Below are 26139 nucleotides of genomic sequence, written 5' to 3'. Positions count from 1 at the left end.
CACTCACACATAATTCTGTCCTCTATCAAACTCCTCCACAAACCATCTTCCCCATACGTCCACCACCCACTGCAGATCCCACCAACCTCCTTAAGGTAGCCAAGTATCTCCTCAGATAGTAAGAGAGCTACAGTTGGCATGCTGTGATCTCTCAGTTCTACTCCCCCTCTCTCAGCCGAGAGATCCTTCTCTTGGGAGCTCGCAGGTGCAGGTAAAAACACTTCTACCAGTGCCACATAAAAAAAACACCATTGCTGGTACCATGCAAAGAGCACCTGTGCTGGCACCACATATAATAAAGCACTGTTGCTAATGCAATGTAAAATGCACCTGGTGCACTCTGTAAAGTGGTTGGCATTATGAAAGGCATCCAGCCATAGAAACCAAGCCAAAACAGACAACCGGAGCCAGGTGTAGCCCTCCAGCTGGATAGTTCTTGGCAAATCATCCAACCCATGCTGGCATGGAAAATGGGCATTAAATGATGATGATGGTGATGGTGATGAGGCTGTGTGGTAAGAAACTTGCTTCCCAACCTCATGGTTCCAGGGCCAGTCCCACTGCATGACACCTTGAGCAAGTATCTTCTACTATGACCTCGAGCTGACCAAAGCCTTGTGAGTGGATTTGGTAGATGGAAACTGAAAGAAGCCCATCGTATATGTGTGTGTGTGTGTTTGTCCCCCCCCCCCCACCATTGCTCGACAACCGATGTTGGTGTGTTTGCATTCCTGAAACCTAACAGTTCAGCAAAAGAGATTAAGTCCTGTGATCGATTTGTTCGACTAAAGGCGGTGCTCCAGCATGGCTGCAGTGAAATGACTGAAACTAGTAAAAGAATAAAAGAATATATATGTAAAAGCGTTCGTACAGTGTCACGTAAGAGCACCCAGCACATTTTGTAAAGGGGTTGGCATTAAGAAGGGCATCCAGCTGTAGAAACCCTGCCAAATCAGACTGGAGTCTGATGCATCCCCCGTCACCACCAGCTTACCAGCTCTGGTCACACCGTCCAAATCATGCCAACAAGGATAATGGACGTTAAAAGATGATGGTGTATATATATATATATATATATATATATATATATATATATATATATATATATATATATGTATGTATATGTATGTATATGTATACACTAGCTGAGTAGAACCACTGCCATTATAACGACGACGATCACTATCCCCCTATTACTACTACTACAACCACCATCACCATCACTACTCCCACTGCTATTACTACCACCACCACCACCACTCCTACCTGTACTACTATTCCCACAACCACGACCATCACCATTGCTGTCAGCCCAACTGCCAGTAGTACATCTCTCCCTCTTACTATTTCTGATACTATTATCTCCCACCACTACCATCAGCACTAATTACACGCCTCCTCCTCCTCTTCCTCCTCCTCCCACATCAGTTCCTTCACCTCCACCACCACCACCATCTGCTTTCCTTGTCTCATTTCATCACTTTCCTCTATGTCGTCGGTAAGCTTCTGTTTTGGTTTTCAACTCATGATTATTATTCGCTTCATCTTGCTTCACTTTGACTCTTATTACTCTTTATCTACTAAACCTGTTTATTTAGTTTTAATTATAATTAATCAATCAGTTATTATTATTTCCCACACTGATTCTCAACCATTTTCTTTATTATTATCTTTGGACCCCTTTTAATTATTATTTTATTCTGTCAGACCCCATAAGCAACCATTCGATGTTTTTAAAAAAATAGTTTTAAAGATGCTTCTTTCAAAATGTCTATTTTGATTTTCACTCATTCACGTGTGTAGATCTTACAATGTAAAATGTTGGAGAAGTAAACCAAGCTGTTTCTTGCAGTCATATATCTGAAACAATATTTTTCATGGACCCTTAAATACTGCTGTGGATTCCCTATTTGATATTTGCTTGCATGCCCCCCCCCCTCAATCTTATATGGAATCCCCTCCTCAGGTGATACGGACCCAGGTTTAAAACCACAAACACTTGCTCCAGCTAAGAATATCGACATCAGAGGATTCTTGTTTTAAAATGGTTTGATTGCTACAATAATTTTTAAAAAGGTAGGACATAGGTAGGCTGAAATATTTTGCGGGGTGGTGGTCATTTAAGGACAGTCATTGTTTACTGTTTCCACCACCAAAAACATGGAACGGTTAGAACTAAAAACTGAACTAAATCAACATCCTTAACGATAATTTTTAAATCGGGTGTAGAACGTTTATGGCTATATATATATATATATATATATATATATATATATATATATATATATATATATATATAGATATATATATATATATATATAAACGTCTAACAAAAAATATACGTGTGTGTGTGTGTGTGTATATATATATATGTGTGTAAAGAGAGAGAAATGTACGATAGAGTTATAATATAGAGGGAGAGAGCTGAAATGAAATATTTGGTACCATTTTAAGGGATTCTTTTTGTTTGTAAGACTTGGAAAGAATCTCCTATTTTAATATTGCCTTACAATATCTTGTTGCGGTCATGCTGGGGTACTGCCTTGAAGAATTCTAGTTGAGCAAATCGACACCAGTATTTTTTGATAAATTTACAGCCTGGTACTTATTTTATCAGACCATTTTGCCGAACCGCTACGTTACGGGAACGTAAACACATCAACACCGGTTGTTAAGCGGTGATGAGAGACAAACCGACACAAAGATGTGCATTCATATATGTAATGTCTGTATAATGTGTATATATGAATATATACCCATGCAAATGTTGAAATGGCCATTAAAACCATGACGATGATTATGTGTGTATGTTAATGTTTGATTTTATGTTATAATAACAATTTCAAATTTAAATTGAAGGATTGCTCAATATATTTACTAGAATATAAATTCATTGTTCTTTAACAAAAATAGTATTGCCTGTGACTTCGAAGTATCGGCTATCTGTACTACTATCAGACTCATACACACACACACTAGCTGAGTATCCCGTCGTTACTTGGTAATTTTCACACTAGAAAGCCTTGGCGGACTTTCGGAATAGCACGCACATATAAGTTTGATTTTCTCGAAGCTTTTTATAAAAAATATTTTTTTAAATTTATAAATCCCCCATCTTCCTCTTCTGGATCAATTTTGTCAAATTTTTTTCTTTTGCATTATGCATTTAAAATAATGGAAGATGCCTTTTCGGTAAAAAAGAAAAAAAAAATGAAAATATAATTTTTTCTTCAAACCCCCTTTCTTCCCCCACCTTGAGTTCCAATTTTGGCCTTTAAAAAAAAAATTTTTTTTTGCATTATGCACTTAGCAGTGGGAGAAGCCTTATCAGTTAAAAGAAATTTTGGGAAATCGGTGATCACCATTAATTACAGTTCCCACTTTATTTTCAAACAGAAAATGAAATGTAATTTAAAAACATAGTGAAATTTTAAAAAATTCTTTCATCCCCACCCCATCACAGAAATCCTAAAATATTAACTATTTATCGAATTTTTTTTGAAAATCACAATTTTTGATTACAGGCAGTCCTAATCTGCAATTTGTTTCTGTTTATAATTTCAGAATAATTTTCAGTTGAAAAGGTGTATGATTTAAGGGAGGTTTAGCTGTTGTTTCTGACACATCCTACGATCACTTGGTACCTCCCTAATTTCTTTGTCTCTCATGTGTTGATGTCTTTCAATATTTTCCTCCCCATAAACACATTTTATGGAATAATGATGCTGATGTTATAGTTTGCTTAGCTCAGGCTGGGATTTAAGCAACAACCAAAAAAAAAATTTGTAATCCTAATTTTTAACCTTCACCCCGAACCAAGTGACTCTGTGTGTGTGTGTGTAAGGAAAACATATTTACTGACAGATAAGTATGCCGTTAAAATAAATTATCTTTTTAAATAGGTTTTTCAAAATCACTCCATCACCCTAATAAAGTTCCTTACACACATGCATGCACACATATACACGCTCAATGTGAGCAATATACTTATATTTGAGAGTGAGAGTGAGTGATAAATTTATAGAGAGGGGGGAAATTTATAATGAGAAAAGAGAAAAATGAAAGAGATAGACAAAGAGAGAAGAGAGAAAAATCTTTTCTGTTTTTGTCACAGATTTTGAAATTTTAAACTTTAAAATTTGGTGCATTGATGTACTTTTTCATGCTGAATTTGTTTTTGTGATGGCATTTCTTCTTTGAGTTCAAATTCCAGTGAGATCGACTTTGCCTTTCATCCTTTCTGAGTTAATAAAAGAGGTTCATCAAACACTGGGGTTGATATAATTGAAATTACTCTGCTCCTCCAAAATTGCTGACTTTTTACCAAAATTTGAAATCCCTATTATGAAAGGCAGTGAGAGCTGGTAGAATCGCTACTGCACTGGATGAAATACTGCTAGACATTTTACCCATCTTTACATTCTGAGTTCAAATTCTGCTGAGGTTGATAAAATATGTACCAGTTGAGTACTGGGGATTGATGTAAGCAATTTAGCCCCTTCTCTGAATTCGCTGGCCTTGTATCAAAATTTGAAACCAATATTCAAATGGAAAACATCTGCAAGCTTCTGATACAATATGAACTTTTGATGAATGGACATGACGCAGTTTGAGACCCTATTTTGTCTTGGCCTGCTGGGAGTCTTTGTTTCTATATTACAAGATATTCTTACTCATGTTTTCTTTTTCATTTCTTTTTTAGGCAAATATGAAGTATTCGAATAAAATTAAGATGGAAGCAGACCCTGTGAAATCAGAAGTTGATTTTTCAGAATACATGTGGATGGGAGAGGAAGGTGTAGAGAATTTTGATCGGCAGGTAAACTGGCTTTTATTTATGTTCTAATTTTTTTAGATGGAAATTCAAAATAATTATTGCGTCCTTGCTTTTGTCTAATATTCTACCTATTTCACTAACATAGCTGGTGATGGAAGCTTGTACACATCATCATCATCATCTAACGTCTGTCTTTGGTTTGACAGGATCCAGTGAGCGAGAGGACTGCACTAAGCTCCATTGTCTGCTTAATAAATTTAAAATGAGATGAACTTTTAAACAACAGGACACGACATACAACTAGTAGTCAGAGCCTGGTCTCAGTTCTTACAAAGTGGACCAACACAGGTTGTCTATTGAAGCTCCACTTTCCTTTAGCTTCATATGGTGTAAGCTAACAAGACACCTGCCACAGTGCATTCTTGATCCTTACACTCAAGTGAACTGAACAAACTAGTTATTTTGTCTATAAACACAGCACAGTGGAGCATGGTCGTTGCCAGTGCTGCTGGACTGGTTCTCGTGCAGGTAGCACGTGAAAACACCTTTTGAGCGTGGTCGTTGCTAGAACCGCCTGACCGGCCCTCATGCTGGTGGCATGTAAAAGCACCCACTACACTCTTGGAGTGGTTGGTGTTAGGAAGGGCATCCAGCTGTAGAAACTTTGCCAGATCAGATTGGGGCCTGGTGCAGCCTCTGGCTCACTAGTCCTTAGTCAAACCGTCCAACCCATGCCAGCATGGAAAGCAGACGTTAAACAATGATGGTGAATGATGATTATTCAATTTGTCGATTAAGACTTAATATGAAAATAATAATGTTCTGGATGAAATATCAACATGGACTGATCTGTTAAACCAGCGAAGCTAGTTGATAGAATATTAGTCCAATGTAATCAAAATGTTTTTGGTAATTTTCTAAATTCACTGAATGCCAAATTAATTTCTTCCTTCTCTTTGAAATCTTTCTCCCTTTTCCCATTAGGATTAAAATTGTTTACTAATAAAAAAGATAATTGACTGAACAGACAAACACTGGTTCTTCATACAAAATGTGAAGAATTCAGTTTTCCATTCTGCTATATCTTGGTTAAGTATTTTTTCATGAATACTTGACTCATTAAAGGGTTTATTTTTTGCCTTCCATAGTGCAACACTATTCCTTGTATTGGACCAGATTTAATGTTACATAAAAGTTACATAGATGTCCTATGAATATGGTATAGATGTTCAATATATGTTATGCAGATGTGGTATAGATGTTTTTATTGACCATATTATTAACAAGTTGAAACTTTTCTCACAGTGCAATATTTTTGGACAAAGCGCATTTATTGTGCCTTAGGTTGACATTTAATTCTTTTTGATCTGAGAGTTGAGATGCAAAGTTACAAATATGTGGGAAAAAGAACCCCACTAACATCAGCATTGAAAAAGGGATAAAAGATAAAAATTGTGCAGTGAAAAAACTGGATTATTCCTTATATACACTAGTCTTGTACACTCATGGTGTTTTATTAGAATCATTGGTTGGTGCTTTGAGTATGACATAGAAGCTTGCTTAAGTGACAGTGGGGTCCTGTTCTAGTTGATTGGGTTCCTGGACATTGCACTCATGCTAGAAGGGAAGAAATTGAATGTAAAGCAATAAAATATGAATCATAAAGCCCACTTCTCTCTCTTGTGGATCAGTTTGTTAACTTTGGATTTGATGTTGCGCAGGTTTGAAGAATGTTTCAGATTAAATGAGATATGATGCATAGGTTGTTTTGTTCATTGAATATCTGCTTTTTCCATACTAGTAGAGGTTGGACAAAGATTTATTTATGAGGTAATAATATTAGCCGGATACTCTTCCTATCAATAAAACTTTTACTCTTTTTCAAAGAATTTTTTTGTTATATTTCACTTGTCTTTGAAAGGGCAGAGTTATGGAGTCATGTATTAACAATAGATCTCCACAAAATGTCACCAGGGTCTTTTACTCCTTACTCAATTTCATGCTTAGGATGCAGATTGCATGCATTCACACACACACACACACTAATGGGTGCAGGCCTGGCTATGTCATCATCTTCATCATCATTTAAAGGCTGCTTTCCATGCTGGCATGGGTTGGATGGTTTGACAGGAGCTGACAAGCTAGGGAGTTGCATCAGGCTCCAGTTGTCTGTTTTGGCATGATACCCTTATGGCTGGATACCCTTTCTAATGCCACCCACTTTATAGAGTGTACAAAGGGTGTTTTTTATGTGGTACCAGCACTGGTGTTTCTTACATTTCACCTGCACTCATGAGCTCACAAGACAAAGACTCCTCAGCTGAGAGCGGAGAATGATGGCATGGGTTGGATGGTTTGACAGGATCTGATGGGCCCAAAGAACACATTGTGCTCCAGTGATTTCTTTAGCATGGTTTCTACAACTGGATGCCCTTCCTAATGCCAGCCACTTTACAGTATGTGGAGACTGGGTGCTTTTTTCATGCCACCAGCACCAGTGAGGCCACCATGCAATTTTGTATGACTGCAAACTTGATGGGTATAACAGTATACTAGGAGATGAAGGGCAAAAAAAGTGTGAGAAAAGGAGCCAGAATATAAGAGGTTTTTTTTTACTTTAGAGGAGCTGGTGACCACTCACATTTTAGAAAAGAGGGTGGTGGGGATGACTGAATGGAACCAAAGAGTGATGAGTTGGGGTGGAGGGTAGGAGTTGAGTAACAGAATAACAATGATGAAGCAGTTGTGAGGAAGACAAGAGGAGTGCGATGTTACTTGGTTGTAGGAGTAGATGGGGAAGAGGGGGGCAGGTGTAGTATATTAACAGAGTGAGGATGAGGAGAGATGATTGAGGGTGGGGGTAGAGTGTGACCAATGGAAATGCCAGTGAGGAGGACAGTGTTTAATGGTTGACAGGTGGATAATAAATGAAATGGCTGTGGGGGAGGAAGGAGAGTAAGTGGTGTCTTAGGGACTGGATAGGTGGTGAAGGTATCTTGAAGAGGAAGGCAATTGGGGGAAGTAGTTGAGCATATACAGACATAACTCAACCATAACTCAGTCTCACTGAGGTAGGCAGGTCTTCTCAAGAATTGCATATTGCTAGTCATCCCAGTCTTTTGTCATCTCATCTATGAAGTTGAAGGTCCTAAGATTTGCCTTTCTCACTTTGTCTCATGTCTTCCTGGATCCCCATCATTATCATCGTTTAACGTCTGTTTTCCATGCTGGCATGGGTCGGACAGTTCGACTGGGGTCTGGAAAGCCAGGGGGCTGCACCAGGCACCAGTCTGATCTTGCAATGTTTCTACAGCTGGATGCCCTTCCTAACGCCAACCACTCCGAGAGTGTAGAGGGTGCTTTTTACGTGCCACCGGCACAGAGACCACAACTGCAATTTACATTTGATTGTAATTTGATTTAATGTTCTTGACTCAATAGGTCTCCTCAAGCACGGCATGTCACCCTACGATCCAAGGGTACTTTTGAGTTGGTTGGTTATGTGACACTGGTGTAGGTTACAGCTGTGAACTCACTTTATTTGCCGGGTCTTTTCAGCCACAGCAGATCTCCAGAGGTCTCGGTCTTTCGTCATTGCCTCTGTGAGGCCCAACATTCGAAGGTCACGCTTCACCACCTCATCCCCTGTCTTCCTGGGTCTCCCTCTACCCTGCATTCCTTCCACTGTTTGGGAGTGGCACTTCTTCACACTGCTCTCCTCATCTATCTGTAGTACATGACCATACCAAAGCAAATGTCTCTCTTGCATGCCACATCCAATGCTTCTTATGTCCAGCATTTCTCTCAGGGCACTTACACTCTGTCGTGTGTGCACACTGACATTACACATCCAGCAGATCATGCTAGCTTCATTTCTTTCGAGCCTACACATGTCTTCAGCAGTCAAAGCCCATGTTCCACTGCTATGAAGCATGGCAGTTCGCACACATGCATCATAAAATCTAACCTTCATTCTGAGCGAGATGTCCTTTGTCACCAGTAGAAGTAGGAGCTTTCTGAACTTTGCCCAGGCTATTCTTATTCTAGTGGCAATGCTCTCTGAACATCCACCCCCACTACTAACTTGGTCACCTAGGTAACAGAAGCTATCAACTACTTCCAGTTTCTCCCCCTGGCATGTGAGGGAATCTATTTTCTGAGCATTCAAATTCTGAATGGCAGTAGAGGGGGGGGGGGGGCAAGATTCTAGAGGATTGGTGTTGAGATTTGTTATTAATATTGTATGTCTAGTGAAGGATTGTTTTGACATTCAAATGTTCTCTGTAAAGTCAACAACGCTAGGTTTTGCTGTACATTTTTGGCCTCATCATTAATAATATCTATTTGTATCTCTGAGGTAAATTAGTGTATGTGTGTTTAATTAATACTAATTAATTAGACACACACTAATTACTAGCCAAAGTTGGCATTGGTATCCTTTTGTCTTCAAAAAGCTATGGAAATGCATCATTGATATTTCTCTCTTCTATAGTTTAGTAAAAAGGAGTAGCTGTGATCTATACAATAGGTTTTCCCCTTCCCAGCAAGGATTCTGTTATTTGAGGGATTGGCAAGTACTAAACAGCTCTATATTGGTGTCGCTGTGGAAATGTCCTGAGCAATTCAGTGAAGAAGACTGGCTTCAAAACTCCAGTTTCAGATTTCATCACATGGTTTATTCTTTTCTCCAATTCTTAAAAAGCTAGAAAGAAGTTAGCATAACTTTCTGTGAAAATCAAGTCAGTATCATCCCCCCACCATCTTTACTCATTACTCTCTTTATCACCCTCACCTTCAGTTCTCTTCAACTACTTCTTGTTGCTCAAATATCACATGTGTAACTCAGCCAAAAGCTGAAATGAAAGGATTCACAGAAAGGCTAAAGAAACCTTCATATCAAATGGTTATTATATTTTGTTCAAATCTCACTGAATTGCTCAAGTATTCAGGCCAAATTGAAATCAATTATATTCTTGTTCAATGACTTCTCCCAATACGTTGTTGTTTTTCCTTTATAATTTGATAGAAATAGAATAAACCCAATATTTTTCTTTATTTTGAATTGTCCAACATTTAGGTTGAGAAAGAAATCCTTGAAGAAATCTTGAAGGAAGGGCACTGGTGGCTCTTCTCAGCAGGGTCTCAGCTAAAATCTGAATTGAATGCAGATCAGCTACCTTCTCTACCCATCACAGAAGAGCAGGTAATTTTTATTTCATCCCACCTCTTAAACAGAACTATGATGATGATGATGATGATGATGATGATGATGATGATATGTAGGACTTTGCATGATTCTTAATTCAGTATTTTGGATTTGCAATTTCAATAAAACTTTGTTTTCCATCTTTTAGACACAGTTATTGTTTAACCATGGGTCAATCCTGATGGAGTGGATTAATGGTAACACATTTCATTCATGATTATTCCTGAACAAGTGTATCTCGGACTACATTATCCAATGTGTTCTTCCCATTTTTAAAAGAATAGAGTATTTGGCCACATGGAGGCTCCTACAATAAGACATCTACAGCAATTGTATTGGGTACAACATTGAACTGGGTCTACGACCCTGTTTAATTCATTTCATTTAATTTTCCTTTAGCTTTCATCATCATCATTTAACATCCGTTGTCCATGCTGGCATGGGTTGGATGGTTTTTCTGTGGCTGGCAAGATGGAAGGTTGCACCAAATTCCTGTTTCATTTGGCATGGTTTCTATGGCTGGATGCCCTTCCTAATGCCAACCACTCCAAGAGTGTAATGGGTACTTTTATGTGCCACCAGCATGGGTGCCATTTGCATGACACCGGTATCTGCCACAACTGTGATTTTGCTCAGCTTCGTGGGTGTGGTTCTCAAGCACGACATAATGCCACAGATCTCAGTCATTGCCTCCGTGAGGCCCAACGCTCAAAAGGTACTTCTTACATGCTAGTCATATGGCACCAGCATCAGCCACAGCTATGATTTCACTTGGCTTGAGGGGGTCTTCTCAAGTACAGAATATCACCAAAGGTCTTGGTCACTCGTCATTGCCTCTGTAAGGCCCAGAGTTTGAAGATCATGCTTCACTACTTTGTCCCATGTCTTTTTGGGTCTACCTCTACCACAGGTTCCCTCCACAGTTAGAAATTGGCATTTCTTTACACAGCTGTCCTTGTCCATATGCATCACATGACCACACCAACACAGTCATCTCTCTTGCACACATCTGATGCCTCTTATGCCCAACTTTTCTCTCAAGACACTTACATTCTGTCGAACATGCACACTGACATTGCACATCCAGCAAAGCATACTGGCTTCATTTCTTTCAAGATTATGCATTTTCCTTGGCTGTCACAGCCCCATGTTTCACTGCCATGTAGCTGTTTGCACACAGGCATCAAACAATCTACCTTTCACTTTGAGGGAGTGACCCTTTGTTGCCAGCAGAGGTAGGAGCTCTCTGATCTTTGCCCAGCCTATTCTTATTCTCACAGCTATGCTCTTGGAGCATCCACCCAACACATAAGTACTACAAAGAATTTCCACTGTCCATCGACTTTGTAATAATTGAGCCAATCAAGGAGGTTCTATCTGTTAGAAATAGTAAACAAACTATTTAACATGAAACTTTACTAGAAGGACTGATTGGATAATGTAATCCTAAACTAGACTACCCGTGACCCGTTGGGTCACCAATAGTTCAAGGTATCCAAAAGAATCACGTCTCTTAAGAATCTGTGGTCCGATTTACATGAAACTTGTGTTAACCCTTTAGTGTTCAGATTATTCTATCAAACATAATATGCTTATTGATTCACATTGATTTGAATTAATCATGCATTATCTCATCTTCAAGATCTTGATGGTGTAACTACTTAATGTAGAATAACATTGTAGGGTAGGTGTGAGAGCCTGGATCTGGTCAGTTTGAACATAAAACAGATTAAATATTATGGCCGGTTTAAATACTAAAGGGTTAAGAGCACCGTCCGAGCGTGATCGTTGCCAGAGCAGCTGTGCGGCTTCCATGCCAGTGGCATGTAAATAGCACCATTTGAGCATGATCGTTACCAGCGTCGCCTTCCTGGCACATGTGCTGGTGGCACGTGAAAAGACATTCGAGTGAGGTTGTTGCCAGTGCTGCTGCACTGGTTCCTGTGCAGGTGGCACGTAAAATACACCATTTTGAGCGTGGCCGTTGCCAGTATCGCCTGACTGGCCTTCGTGGCGGTGGCACATAAAAGCACCGACTACACTCTTGGAGTGGTTGGCTTTAAGAAGGGCATTCAGCTGTAGAAACTCTGCCAAATCAGATTGGAGCCTGGTGTAGCCATCTAGTTCACCAGTCCTCAGTCAAATCGTCCAACCCATGCTAGCATGGAAGGTGGACGTTAAACAATGATGATGATGATTCACATTTCAGTGGTACCTTATTTTCAAAGCATTTTCCCCATTATACACTGGTTTAGCTATTTATAAAGATACCTGAAAAAACCCATATATCTCAGTAATCCATGGTCCAACTTACATGAAACTTGTTTTATTCTCTTTGTATTCCTATGAATATCCAATTCAGAATGTCTCCTGCCTCTGTCTCTTTCTCTCTGTTCTGCCAGATGCTCAGCCGTTTGCTATATCAGCCACATCGATTCCTCTATTTGCATGCCTGTCCCGATCTTGGATAAATATTTCGTAAAGGACCTGTTTGTACTTCATCATCATCGTTGAACGTCCGCTTTCCATACTAGCATGGGTTGGGCGGTTTGACTGAGGACTGGTGAGCCAGAATGCTGCACCAGGCTCAATCTGGTCTGGCAGAGTTTCTACAGATGGATGCCCTTCCTAACGCCAACCACTCCGAGAGTGTAGTGGGTGCTTTTACGTGCCACCAGCACGAGGGCCAGTGAGGCGGTTCTGGCAACGATCACGCTCAAAAGGTGTTTTTATGTGGTACCTGCATGGGAGCCAGTCTGGCGCCACTGGCACATGTGCCAGTAAGGTGATGCTGCCAACGATCATGTTCAAATGGTGCTTTTTACGTGTCACCGGCACGGGAGCCAATCCATGGCCCTGGCAACAATCACGCTTGGATGTGCTTTCAATGTTCCACTGGCACCAGTGGGAAATAATTTTTTCCACAGGTTTTTGCGAGTGCATTCAACATATCTCACCCCCAAACCCACTGCAAGCCACTTTCTTTTGGAAAAGAAAGGGGCAAAGGGATGAGCTACCTCGAAGTTTTCCACCAAAGGAGTTTTGTTTAGCACTTCTTTTTTCTTTTCCAGGTTATTTCACATGCTTTCAATGAATGTTTCATTGAAATCACACGTAAACGGCTCCTTTATCTAGAAAAAAGGAAAGATTTGGCTGCTATTTATAGCATACCTTGCTACCACATAAATAGCTGTTACATGGTAGCAGGGTGTGCTAGAAATAGCAGCCAAATTTTTCCTTTCCTGGAGAAAGGAGCCGATTACACATGATTTTGATGTCACATTTGTTGAAAGCATGCAAAATAACCTGGAAAAGAAAAAGAAAACCTGTGAAACAAAACTCCATTGCTGGGAAACTCCGAGATCCCCACCACCCGTCCACCAATTTCTTTTCCAGGAAAAAGTGGCTTGCAGCAGGTTGGAGGTCAAATACGTTGAATGCACTCACAAAAACCTGTGGAAAAAAAGGATTTCACACCGAGGTATGAACGGGTCCTTTATGAAATATTTACCTCAAATTCACTTAAAAATATTTCTAAATGATTACAATATTGTGTTTAACAAAAGCAAAAATAGAAACATTTACTGTTATAAGAAACTCGTATTTTTTCATTGGCAAGTTAAGGTCACTTCATGACCTTTGTCCAGGTCATGAAGTTTGTCTTCAAAATACAGAAGACATGGACCATAATGTCTCTAATCAAAAGGTTAGAGTTTCTCCCCTTTCAGGGTTTTGTTATTTTTGGAGTCTTTTCCTTTATGCACTGTTTTGGATATTTATGAATACCCGCAAAACCCCACTTACCTCTGGTCTGATTTACGCGAAACTTGTGTTATTCTGTTTGTGTTCACATTTCAGGGTTACCTTAATTCATAGTATTTTCCCATTATGTGCCCGTCTGGCTGTATTAAATGACAGACAAGCAAGCAATCAGAGAGCTTTAGGAGTATATAGATAAACTAGATCTGAATTAAAGAGGAGATGGTCATGGTTAGAGAGCCTTTGATCAGAAGTCAACCTAATCAGGGCTTACTTAGAGCTTCTTTGACAATCCTAATTAAATTTGGTTTCTTTATCAAATTAGGTGAAATGAAATGTCTGTGTTTGATATTTTGTCTGTGGCTAATAATCATAGCATGTTTGGTTTTCAGTTGGAATGGAATCGCCTGCAAGAAGCCTACGAAGAAATGTTAAATGAGAAGCAACAATCCAGTTTATTATCAAACAGTTGTCTAACGGAAAGATTCAATGACATTCATTTATCGACTCCACTCACAAAAGAACAGGTATTTCTTTTAAAAGAAATCTATTTGATAGTCTGATCATTTGCCTGAACTTCTTAGATGGAGTAACTAATAATGGTTTCAAATTCTGGTACAAGACCAGCAGTCTAGGGGCAGGGGTTGAATCAATTACATCATCATCATTGTTTAATGTCCATCTTCTATGAGTAGGATGGCTGACAGGAGCCGGCCAGGTAGAAAGACTTACCCAAGGCTACTGTGTTTGTTTTGGCAGGGGTTTTATGACTGGAAGCCCTTCCTAACACCAACCACTCCGCAGACTGGACTCAGTGCTTTTTATGCGGCACTAGCATAGGCAAGGTTAGGGTTAGCATGATTTTTACAGCTGGATGCCCTTCCAAATATGCCAACCACGTTACATTGTGGACTGGATGCTTTTAACATGGCACCAACACTGGCAGGGTAATCAAGTAACTCACAAGGCAAGGAATTTTGAGAGGGGCAGGGGGGCATTTGAGGGGGTAACTTGTATTAGAAAGTGTTAGAAAGGGACAGAGAGACTGTTATATGGACTGTTGGAAACGTTGTTCGTCTGACGTCTCGTGTGTCAATGTGGTTCGTCTAAGTTCCTTGTTTTCGTTGTTGTTTTGTGTGACTGCAGTAGTAAAAGGTTATTGATATATATGGCGCGGACATAATTCTTGTTTATTCATAATGAACTTTGGTTGAGTGCGTTTTGTCTGTAATTGGTAAATAAATGTAATATATAAATTTGTACAACTCGTTGTCTTTTCTCTGCGAGTCTCCCGAGAGGAATACAACAGAGTTTATTGGCGTCGCCGATAGGATTACATGCATGCTTTGCCGTAAAATTGTTTATCTTAATAACAATGGCTGAAAAACAGACAGTAGAACTTATTAAATTGTTTAGGGAACAAATGGACAAGCAAATGCAACAACATCAGAGAGATATGGACACTCTGTTAAAACTGTTTGGTGCTCGACAAGTTGAAGGCAATTCCAGTGGCTATTTTTCAGCTGCTTCGACAACAGTGTCGATTCCACCATTTGCTGCATTTGATTCAGCGACAGAACTATGGCCTGATTACTGGTCAAGATTCCGTACGTTTGTGGCTGCTAATGCTGTACCTGAACAACGCATGGCACAAGTGTTCCTGACCAATCAGACTGCTACTGTTTACAAACAACTTGCTAATCTGGCTACCCAACAAAATCCGCCTAAAGATATCAACAACTTGATAATGGACGAAATCGTTGACTTCATGAAGGAACAGTTCGACCCTAAACTTTTCATTGTGAGAGAGCATTTCAAGTTTTGGAGTGATATGCAACGGAAGCCAGGCGAAACTCTCCAGGAGCTGGCAGCACGTATACGTCAGGATGCGGCTACCTGTGATTTTCCAGCGATCACCAACCCACAGGATGAAGCTTTGAGACAGAGATTCATATGTTCGGTCAACAATGAAGCGGTTCTGAAGGCGCTTTTTAAGATAAAAGACACAGAACTAGATTTTTCCCATGCTGTCCAAGTTGCCATCGAGACTGAAGACGCAGCAAAGGTTGCAAAAGAAACTGTATACAGTTCCAAAACCAAGCAAGTCTACAAGGTCCAACAGAACAAGAATAAGAGTCCTTAAAAGAAACATGAGCAGTCTTATTCCACAAACCAGGAGAAATGCTACCGATGTGGAAAGGCCCACAAAGCGACAGACTGTCCTTTCAGAGAAACCAAATGTCATTTTTGTGACAAAAAGGGACATTTGCAAGCGGTGTGTAGGAAAAAACAACATCAGCAACGCAATGGCCATTCACAAACTCCCGTGAAAAGAATCACAAAAGCTGAGCTGGTCAAGGCGATCCTAGGCGAAGTTTCCCTGGATGCTCATAGTTTGATTGTGCCAATAACAATCCAGAACAGACTGTTCACAATGGAATTGGACACTGCCACTACGAGCAATTTTGTTTCCTTGTCAGTCTGGAAACAACTAGGAAAACCAAAGCTGCAAGATGTCAAGCATCGCTATGAATCTGCCAGCAAGCACGACCTGCCTGTTCTGGGAACTTTCATGGGCCAAACCAAGGATCCAACAACCAGTAAGCAGGATCTTATACCTTATATTGTCACCAAGATCTCTGATCTTAATTTGCTGGGTCGGAATGCTATCCAGACTCTGGGAATATCTGTGGACACTGCTCTAGGTTTGAAAAGCATAGACAGTCAAGCCAAGAGGGAAGGTGCTGAAGTGATGTATCCAAAGACCTCAAGTAAGCCCTATGTTTCCCTGCAACAAGATTGTCACAACATGTGTGATGAATTTCCAGATTTTTTCAAGCAAGAATTGGGATGTCTCAAGAACTTTGAACTGGAAGTGAAGTTCAAATCGGACGCAACACCAGTCTTTCACAAGGCACGTCCGGTCCCGTTTGCTCTTCGTGATGACCTGGACAAAGGTTACGAAGAAGGCATTGCCAAGGGAATCTGGAAGCCAGTCCAGTTCAACGAATACGGAACGCCAGTGGTACCGATTCGTAAAGCACATGCTTCAAGCAACCTGAAGCCCAAACTACGGATTTGTGGTGACTACTCTGTGGGAATTAATGACCAACTTGCTGATCACCGTCATCCAATGCCACTCCCTGCTGAACTGATGCAGAAACTCGGAGGTGGATTCGGATATACAAAGATTGACCTTGCTGATGCCTATAATCAGATCAAGCTGGCTCCAGAGAGTCAATGCAGACTCGCACTCAGCACTCACCGTGGAGTACTCCTGCAACAACGACTCCCTTTCGGAATCAAGTCAGCACCTGGTTACTTTCAGATCATGGAAAACCTGACCCATGATCTACCTGGAGTGGCCGTCTTCCAGGACGACATGCTCATCAGTGGGAAAGATGCAAACAGTCACCTAAACAACCTAAAGTGTCTGCTCACACGTCTAGCGACAATGGACTCAGATGTCGCCATGAAAAGTGCCAGTTTGCACTACCCAGTGTAGAATACCTTGGAGACATTTTGTCGGCTGAAGGGATCACGAAGGGATCCAAGGTCGAAGCAGTCTTAAAGATGCCATCTCCAACGAACGAATCAAGCTTGAAATCTTTCTTGGGTTCAGTTCAGTTTTATGGAAAGTTTATCCCAAACCTAGCCAGTATAGCAGAGCCACTCTATTGCCTTACAAAAAAGTCAACTATTTGGAAGTGGGGAGATGAGGAACAGTCAGCTTTTGATCACTTGAAGAATGTACTTTCATCGAGTCAAGTTCTGATACACTTTGATCCAAACAAAACTTTGGGACTGGCTTGCGACGCATCAAACGTTGGTATTGGAGCAGTCCTGTTTCACCGCTATCCTGATGGAAGCGAGTGCCCAATATCCAATATGTCCAAGACTCTCACTTCTGCACAGCGTAACTACAGCCAAATTCAAAAGGAAGCCCTGGCTATCATATTTGGCTTGCAGAAGTTTTACCAGTATTTGTACGGTCGTAAATTCGTACTCGTGACTGACCACAAGCCACTGACATCACTATTCAGTCCGAGGAAAGGGACGCCACTTCTCGCTGCTAACAGACTAGCACGGTGGGCCCTGTGGCTGAACCAGTTTGACTACACCATTGAATATCGGAAATCAGCAGATCATGGCAATGCTGATGCCCTCAGTCGCTTGCCATTCGGTGATGACAACGACTTTGACAGAAAGGAAAATGGTGAAGACATAGACATGGTGTGTGCCATCAAAGCTCTTAGTATTCAAGTCCAACCTGTGGATGCTAACGTCCTCCGTCAAGAGTCAGGGAAAGATCTAGTGATATCTACAGTGATGCGTTACGTCCGTGAAGGCTGGCCACCAAAGAACAAGGAGATTAATGACAAAATCAACAAGTTCCGTAAGTTATCAAACTCACTCAGTATCTGCCATGGATGCCTTATACATGGATCTAGAGTTGTGATTCCACATAGCTTGCAGCCAAAGATCCTCAATCTTCTGCATCTTGGACACTTTGGCATGGAACGCATGAAACAACTAGCAAGAACTGCTGTTTATTGACCTGGTATCGATGCTGCTATAGAGATAGTCAGTCGACGATGTGATTCGTGTAATGAACATCAAAGGCAGCCATCTAAGCCTCCAGTTCACCCATGGATGTTACCAGAAAAACCGTGGAGCCGCATACATCTGGACCACGCAATAAATTTTATGGGTAGAGATTGGCTGGTGATCACAGATGCTTATTCCAAGTATCCATGCATTCATCCTACTTCCTCCACGTCCTCCAAAGCCACTTTAAATCTGCTTGAGGAAGATTTTGCGCACTTCGGATTTCCTCACACACTGGTCACTGATAACGCATCAACTTTTACGTCTGAGGAATTCCAGAGCTGGTGCAAAGAACGTGGGATCACACACCTGACAGGGGCACCTTACCACCCAGCTACCAACGGAGCAGCGGAACGTTTGGTGCAGACCTTCAAACAAGCTCTGAGGAAGTCTTCTCTTCCGCCGACACAAGCACTTCAAGAGTTCTTGATGCAGTACCGGAGAACACCGACATCCTGTGGATTCTCTCCAAGTGAACTTTTGAATCACCGGCAGATACGAACAAGGATTGATTCTCTGCTGCCATCGCCAGCACACATTGCTCAAGGCAAACAGTCTAAGGAAGCACATAAGTCTCAGGTGACTCCGAGCTCGGCTGATATCGCTAAAGTTACCAGGCAGTACAAGGCCGGAGATCCTGTGTATGCACTATACTATGGACCTCGCTGAGACAAAGATCCCCGATGGGTACCAGCAATCATTAAGAAGTCATTGGGTACTCGTTGCTTTAACGTCAAGGTCATACCTCATGGCCCGATGTGGAGACGACACTGGGAACAGCTGCGACCGCGGTACACAACTGAGGAAGACAATGAACCTGGTGATGCAGAAAACACTATTTCAATTTGCAACAGATCACCCGATGGAGATCTCGGAAACTGTGCCACTAACTCAAAGACAAACCAGACCCAAGACCATGTTACCCGTTCCAGAGTATGGACAAGAGAACCCGTAAAACCCAAGAGAAACTTTGCTGTTGATACTTCTTGTGTAGCATCAATTTCAGTGGGGAGGTGTTATATGGACTGTTGGATAAGTTGTTCGACTGACGTCTTGTGTGTCAATGTGGTTCGTCTAAGTTCCTTGTTTTCGTTGTTGTTTTGTGTGACTGCAGTAGTAAAAGGTCATTGATATATATGGCGCGGACATGATTCTTGTTTATTCATAACGAACTTTGGGTGAGTGCGTTTTGTCTGTAATTGGTAAATAAATGTAATATATAAATTTGTACAACTCGTCTTTTCTCTGTGAGTCTCCCGAGAGGAATACAACAGAGACAGAAGCAGGTGTCTTCCCACAAGAGAGGGTGGGGGCATTAGAAGGGGTGATGAAAGGTTAGAATGTAACAGGAAAATAGAGAGGCAGAACTAGGTGCCTTGCTATAGAGGCGGTGCATGGTTACCCAGTGAGAGAGAGAGAGGCCAGAAACAAGTGTGCTGATGTAAAGGAGATACTTGGTTACCTAAACAGAAGGAGAGAGAGAGAGAGTGACCAAAGAGAAATGGAGAGAGAGAGAGAGAGAGTGAGTAGGAAACAGCAAAAGTGTAAGAGAGAGAGTGAGTAGGAAACAGCAAAAGTGTAAGAGAGAGAGAGAGCAGAAGAGAGATGGTTTAGTGCTGGGGTATACTCACAAGTAACAAGAATATGAGCGTAGAACCTGGTTAGAAAAATAGGCGGTGAGAGTTGGGGGTGTGGGGAACAGTGATACAGTGAGGGCTAGAAAGGGGATTGGAAAACAATCATAATTTATGAAGAGGAAATGTGAGGAAGTGAAAGATGCAGTTTAAAAGAGGAGTTGCAGTTTGATTTCTTAGGGTAAAGTAGATGGGACACAACTCTTCTAGCACTCAGTTTCATGGATGGATCTTCTCTAGAACTTCATATCTCTAAACGTTTCGGTCCACCGTCATTTCCCCTGTGAGCCCCAACATCCCAAGATCAGTCCTCACCACTTTGTCCTATGTCCCCCTTTTTTTTTCACAGGTACCAGCCACTTCTGTATACAGCTACCTTCACTCATACGCATCCTCCTCTCCTGCATACCATATTTAGTATTAATATCACGAAAAGAAATAAGGCAGTGAGCTGACAGAACTGTGACTACTGAGGTCAAATGCTGCTGGGGTGAGGTCGACTTTGCCTTTCATCCTCTTCAGTTTGATAAAATAAGTACCAGTTGAGCACTGGGGCCTCAACAAAATCACTGGCTTTGTTCCTAAGTTTGTAAATTCCTAAATTATCTAATTCAACATAAAAACTATGCTAATACAAGGCATATGTTTAGACTTTTTAACAAAAACTCCCAAAACTCCTCTTTTAGATTTGCTTTTCTTTCTGTGATATATTTATAATTTAAAAAATTTTTTCATTTACTTTATTTTATTTCTTAAATTTCAGATTGCAAATAGTCGGCTAAATCCAAATGCTCCAGAGTTTATTCCTTCCACTGGCTTTTAGCATAAGCTGATGTCCGTTTAACCTGTTCTCCATATTACTTTTGGCAGCTTTGATACTTGGGGTTGAAGTTTGGATGATTTAACAAATATGGTCTGAAAGAGAAAGAAGAAAACCCCTAAAACAGTGAACTGTATTCGGTTAATTTTGTTTCCAGTAAGAAAAAGGCAATTTGTTGGAATTGATTTACAATTACAAAAAGAATAAATTAAGGTGGGGAGGGGTTGTAGTCTTGGGGTAGATTTTAGACATCAATGGAATAATCCAGTTTTAACCCTACCACTTCATATCAATATATTGAATTTATTTTGCAATTGATGAAGACTTGAGAAAACTTGTTAGTCCCTTTATTTTCATTCTTTGTTTTTTTTAACTGTTTTAGTAAAATAGTCTTTGAATTACACACACAAACACACACTCACACACATTCAAAATAGAAGCAAGGTAAGAAAAGAGGATAATGTTTCCAAAATTGGTATATATTCTTGTTTCCAGTTTTCCACTTCCTCCATTTTTGGAATAAAGATTCCTTAACTTTACATTGTATACACAGAGTAGAAAGTTACATCTGTGTATGTATGTGTATATATATATATATATATATATATATATATATATATATGTTTCACTCTCTATTTAATCACTGCCATTTGTTCATTTCTGTAGATATAATCAAAAGTTCTCGTTAAGAAGAAAATTTATAAATCTAATCTTTCTTTAATATCTTGTTAGAAACTATTTTTTTCTGAGAAAATGAAAAAGCAACTCTTGACTTACCATTTTTTTCATTTTATTTTAGTTCTTATATTCTGTTCTCTCGCTCTCTCGCACACACAGTACTGCACAGGTATACACGGCATATTGTGGCTGCAGAAAGAAGCTGATCTTCACATTATAAGTTACTTTGCATTTCATTTTATAAAAACAGGAGAATATGAAATAAATATAGTATAAAAGTGTTGTGTAAGTATGTGGGTGGAATATTTAGTATGCTGAACCTTTTATAAGATTAACTCCACCATTATTTTATAAATTATATGCCGTTTGTTTAAATTTAGTTTGTAAAAATTGTGCCTAAAAATGTAAACCAATAAAGTAACATGTTCTGGATATTTATGTCCCAAGCATGTCATTTGATTCAAATTGCAGATATTCTAATATTCTTATAAAGAATAAAAGCTTTTTTTTTTATGGATCTCCTTGATCTTTTGTTTTGGCAGGATGGTTGCTAATGTTTTGACCAATTTAAAATTAAATAATTCCACATCATTTTTACATCACTTCGGTTCTCATATTAATTGTAGCAAACCTAATAAAGTTTATTTTTTTCTTTGGTTTTTATCCTGAAGCCTAAAAATTGTTTTTAACTTTAAATTTAGCATTTATCAAAGTATTTTGTTTGCTTTTTTTCCCTATTTCTTTTCATATTTTCAAATATGATAACTTTCTGGGTCATTTTTAAAATGTTTCATATTAGAAGTTGGTGATAATTTTTCAGAAATGGTGGTCGAACGGCAAGATACCTGTTCCTGGTTTACATTTAGTGTCTTGCTTCAGCTCTGTATGTGTCAAGTTCAATTCCTGCCAGTTAACTTTATCTTTCCTCCCTCCATGTTTTCATAAATAACAATCAGTAATACACTTGGGATGATTCACTCAAATCTTTACTTATGAAACCTGGCTCAGGATCTCAAAAGAAACTATTAAGATTGCCAGAGAAAACTCCACTTAGTTCTTAAATAGTTGTATTGAATTCAAGTAATTTTTCAATGGAGCAAGCAATACATTCCATTTTGATTAAAATTTTCTATTTTCTTTGATGTTAGGAAGGGCATCCAGTTGTAGAAACTCTGCCAAATCAGATTGGAGCCTGGTGCAGCCTTCTGGTTCGCCAGCCCTCAGTCAAACCGTCCAACCCATGCCATCATGGAAAGCGGACGTTAAACGATGATGTTGATGTTTCCACTTTCATATTATCTCAGATTTTAACTTCTAAAACGACCAACTATAATGTAGTAAAATACCTTTTTTTTTATAAATTTCAGATTAGACTGTCGATATGTTTCATAAGATTTTTTTTTTTTTTTGTGTGTGAACTATAATTTACATTAAAACAAAAATTCCTGCTACTATTAATTAATAATGATATTGTGTAAACAAATTCAATGATTAATGTGCAATAATGGGAAATGGTTGTACATGTAAGACCAGATTGTAATACAGATTTTAGTTTGCATGCTTTCTTATGAAATATACTGGCTGTCTTTTAGTTATTTGAAAATAAGTTGGAAGCATTTAGTATAATAACTAATTCTATTCAGCCTTGCCTTTCATCCTGCCAGAGTCAATAGAGGACCAGTCAAATGCTGGAGTTGTCCAACTTAAGCCCTTCCTCCAAATTTCTGACCTCCTCCCTAAATTAGAAACATTATATGCAACATGAGGGGCTTCATACATGGCATTGGATGGAAAGGGTTTGAGTTAGATTTTCTCATTTCAAAATGGATAGTTTTGAACCAAAGAATTGGATGTCGTCTCAGTTGTGTTAGTGTTTATGAGGAGTCACTTTAAGGGACCAGTACTCAAAAGTTAGGGGATTGTGAAAATAAAAACTAATTTCAAGTTCTTGTCTTCCTTTTTATAACAGATTATTCATCTAAATTTTTCTTAAAAATATCAAATTTAATTAGTGGAATGTTTTTTCCCCCTTTCTCTCAGCTCTCACCTTATTCTGCTCTACTTCAAAATGTAAACCTAGATTTTCTTTTTCCTGTTTCATAAGAAAGAAATTGTTTTTGTCCATTTGCAGAATTGTCCAGTTTTCTGTCCTCATAAAATGTTCAGCTCCCCATCTTTTTTTTTCTTTTTTTCTACTTTAGTCCTTATTTTAAAAGATATTTAGAAAATTTTGTAATTTGACTTTAGGTTGGGTTTATTTTTTCATCTCATTGATATTGATCTCAATCACAAATATTTTCAAAACCACTGCCAAATACACTGTTTATGTTATTAGGAATTGTGTTGATCTCAAATCTTCTTGCATTTAACTGTTGTTTCCTTGAGCAGTTTCGAACATCTTGTTGCAAATAAATGCTCTCTGCTGTAGGATTTTGATTCCAATGCAGAGTCGCTGCACTTAAAATACCTTTAGAAAAGGTATGAACTCCACAACATATATCTATTCACAATTTTAACTTAGTTTGTGAAAAGACTAAAACATCAAATGAGAGAAGTTTAAGTATTCTGTTGATGATGCCAGTTTGAATCTAGGAGAGACTTTTCAGACCGATTTATATTTTGAAAAAAATATTTGTGTAGCAGCTAAAGGTAATTTACTGGTCTTCCTTCATTTATTTTTAAATTTAATAAATTTTGTTAATTTGGTTTATAACAAGGTGCAGTGAACAAACAGAAATAGTAGCGCTAGTTTCTGTAAACTTAGATCTTAAAGAGTGGGACTGAAGTCTATCTCCCTGTAATATTGGTGGGGATTCAGCTTATTTTATCCTCTTTAACAAAACAAACAAACAAGGTCTTATGCCTAATCCAAAAAGTAATCAATATTGATCAGGACAGGTGAATGCCTGAAAGAATGAACAAAGCTGTTGGCAAGTTGAGAATCATTTTGATGCTTGAAACGAATTGACTCAAATGACTTTTTCATTTTTGAGAAACTCCACACAGTACCATTTCCATACTTTAATGTGTAGACTTGTGCCTAAAAAAATAATAAATATATTAACTGGCAATAATTTTTTTTTAATACCAAAGTTATTCTAAATACAGGAATCATTAGTTGAGAATGGTTATTATAAAATCTCCAACTATCTGAACTCGAAGTTTATCTCAGTAATATACTAACTCTTCAAATATGAAGAATTAATGGACTTTTCTCTTCCTTTTAAAGCTAATGTCTTAAAAAAGATATTTACTGTGTTCCAGAAAATGTCTGCAATATTTTCTCTCTCTCTTTTTACCTCTTTAACTAATGTAATTTGGTAGAAATGATGGTTTAATATTTCATGTAATTTATTTGTTAATAAACATGTCTCATAAATGGTGTGGTGTTGTTGATTACTTAATGCAAGGGTCAGGTGAGGTGTGGGGGCATGTGTCATGCAGTGTGGCTGCATTCACCATTTGCTGGTATATTCTGGGGTCATTTCTGGGTGTCCTGTCAGGCAGAGCCACAGTCAGCCCTCATCTGCTGTGACCGTGTGATGTGGTTGATCAATACAAGCTGCCAACTGGATCCTCAGCAAAGAAAACACAGTGAGTACAGCAAAGAAAATATTCTCTTGTTTTTTACATAAGGTTGGATTTAATGGTTTACTTAATTTTAATGTAAATAAATAAAGCAATGAATGCTCCACAAACTGTTTCTTCTCTTTTAGGTTTAAGATTGATCAAATTTAAAATACTGAATAAATTTGCCTTAATTCAGTATCACATGCCTTTTGTCATTTGTATTTGGTTCTTTGAGCATTAAACACTGACTTCTACTCTGATGGTAATAGTCTATAAGAGATGACTCTGGGCATATTTGGATCTCATCAGCACAACAATATAATAATGTTAGTTTTCTTAAATGTATTATTTGTAACTTAAGTGTATCAGACATCAAAGGTTTCAACTTATTTAACCTGTTGCAGTGTTTATTTAGTATTGGCCATTATTACACACTAACTAGCTTTAGATTAACTTGTTCAGTTGATTCTATTCCCAGTTCCATATATGGCAACACTTGCAGATGCAGCATTGCAAGCTAACAAAGCATTTGATTTTTATACAGCTAATAGTTGTTGGTGGTGGTTGTAGCCAATCATTCTGTGACTGCCATTTCAGGCGTTCTGCATCCATTACTATATCCTCAGACAGCTTGGAGTTGAGGGAGATTTGACTGCTATTACAAGGAGAGGACAATCATTGGTTTGTGTTAGCAGGAGTCAAGATCACTATCTTTTGTTCTTATTAGTTTGTGAGAAAAATGAGAAAACTTTTCACTTCCTATCAGTGAAACAGGTTTTTGTTGCAAGAAATCTGAATATGGAAGTATTTGTAAACTGACATAGTTGTAGAAGTAGACATATCAGTAGCTAAATATGTTAGATATTTATTAGATGCTGTTATACATGGCTGGTCGCAATGCACTTCCATTTCTGTCTTGATTACATCATTCTTTTCCATCCTGACCCAAATTGCTTAACGAAATCCTCTTCCAATCATCATGGCGATCTTCCAAATGGGGTTTTATGATCTCTTGGTTACCACATGGCAACTGCATAGGTCCACCTGTTGTCTGTGAACCTTGCTTACATATGTCTGTAAGAATATT

At 39.0% G+C, this 26139-nt stretch overlaps 1 protein-coding gene across 2 annotated transcripts; it reads left to right on the top strand.

Moving 5' to 3' along the window:
- The first annotated feature begins 1329 nt into the window (after window positions 1-1329).
- Window positions 1330-24862, top strand: LOC106870754 (uncharacterized). 2 transcript variants are annotated; one of them, XM_014916950.3, is made up of 5 exons: window positions 1330-1498; window positions 4703-4819; window positions 9855-9980; window positions 14135-14269; window positions 20748-24862. In XM_014916950.3, exons 1-5 carry the CDS (start codon window positions 1490-1492, stop codon window positions 20805-20807), a joined length of 447 nt encoding a protein of 148 aa, XP_014772436.1. In that variant the 5' UTR covers window positions 1330-1489; the 3' UTR covers window positions 20808-24862. The 2 variants fall into 2 exon arrangements, with proteins under 2 accessions (XP_014772436.1, XP_052831135.1); XM_052975175.2 differs by lacking the exon at window positions 1330-1498 and adding an exon at window positions 3576-3640.
- The last annotated feature ends 1277 nt before the right edge of the window (window positions 24863-26139 follow it).

This window comes from Octopus bimaculoides, chromosome 2 (assembly GCF_046866305.1).
Source record: "Octopus bimaculoides isolate indiv1 chromosome 2, ASM4686630v1, whole genome shotgun sequence".
Classification (NCBI taxonomy): domain Eukaryota; kingdom Metazoa; phylum Mollusca; class Cephalopoda; order Octopoda; family Octopodidae; genus Octopus; species Octopus bimaculoides.
Note: the sequence above shows the minus strand (reverse complement) of the source record. Positions and strands in the feature narration are given on the sequence as shown.

Excerpts from the sequence above, each read along its gene's own strand:
- LOC106870754 (XM_014916950.3), top strand. Across the intron at positions 4,820-9,854 it reads TAGAGAATTTTGATCGGCAG|GTTGAGAAAGAAATCCTTGA; the intron begins GTAAACTGGCTT and ends TCCAACATTTAG. Across the intron at positions 14,270-20,747 it reads CTCCACTCACAAAAGAACAG|ATTGCAAATAGTCGGCTAAA; the intron begins GTATTTCTTTTA and ends CTTAAATTTCAG.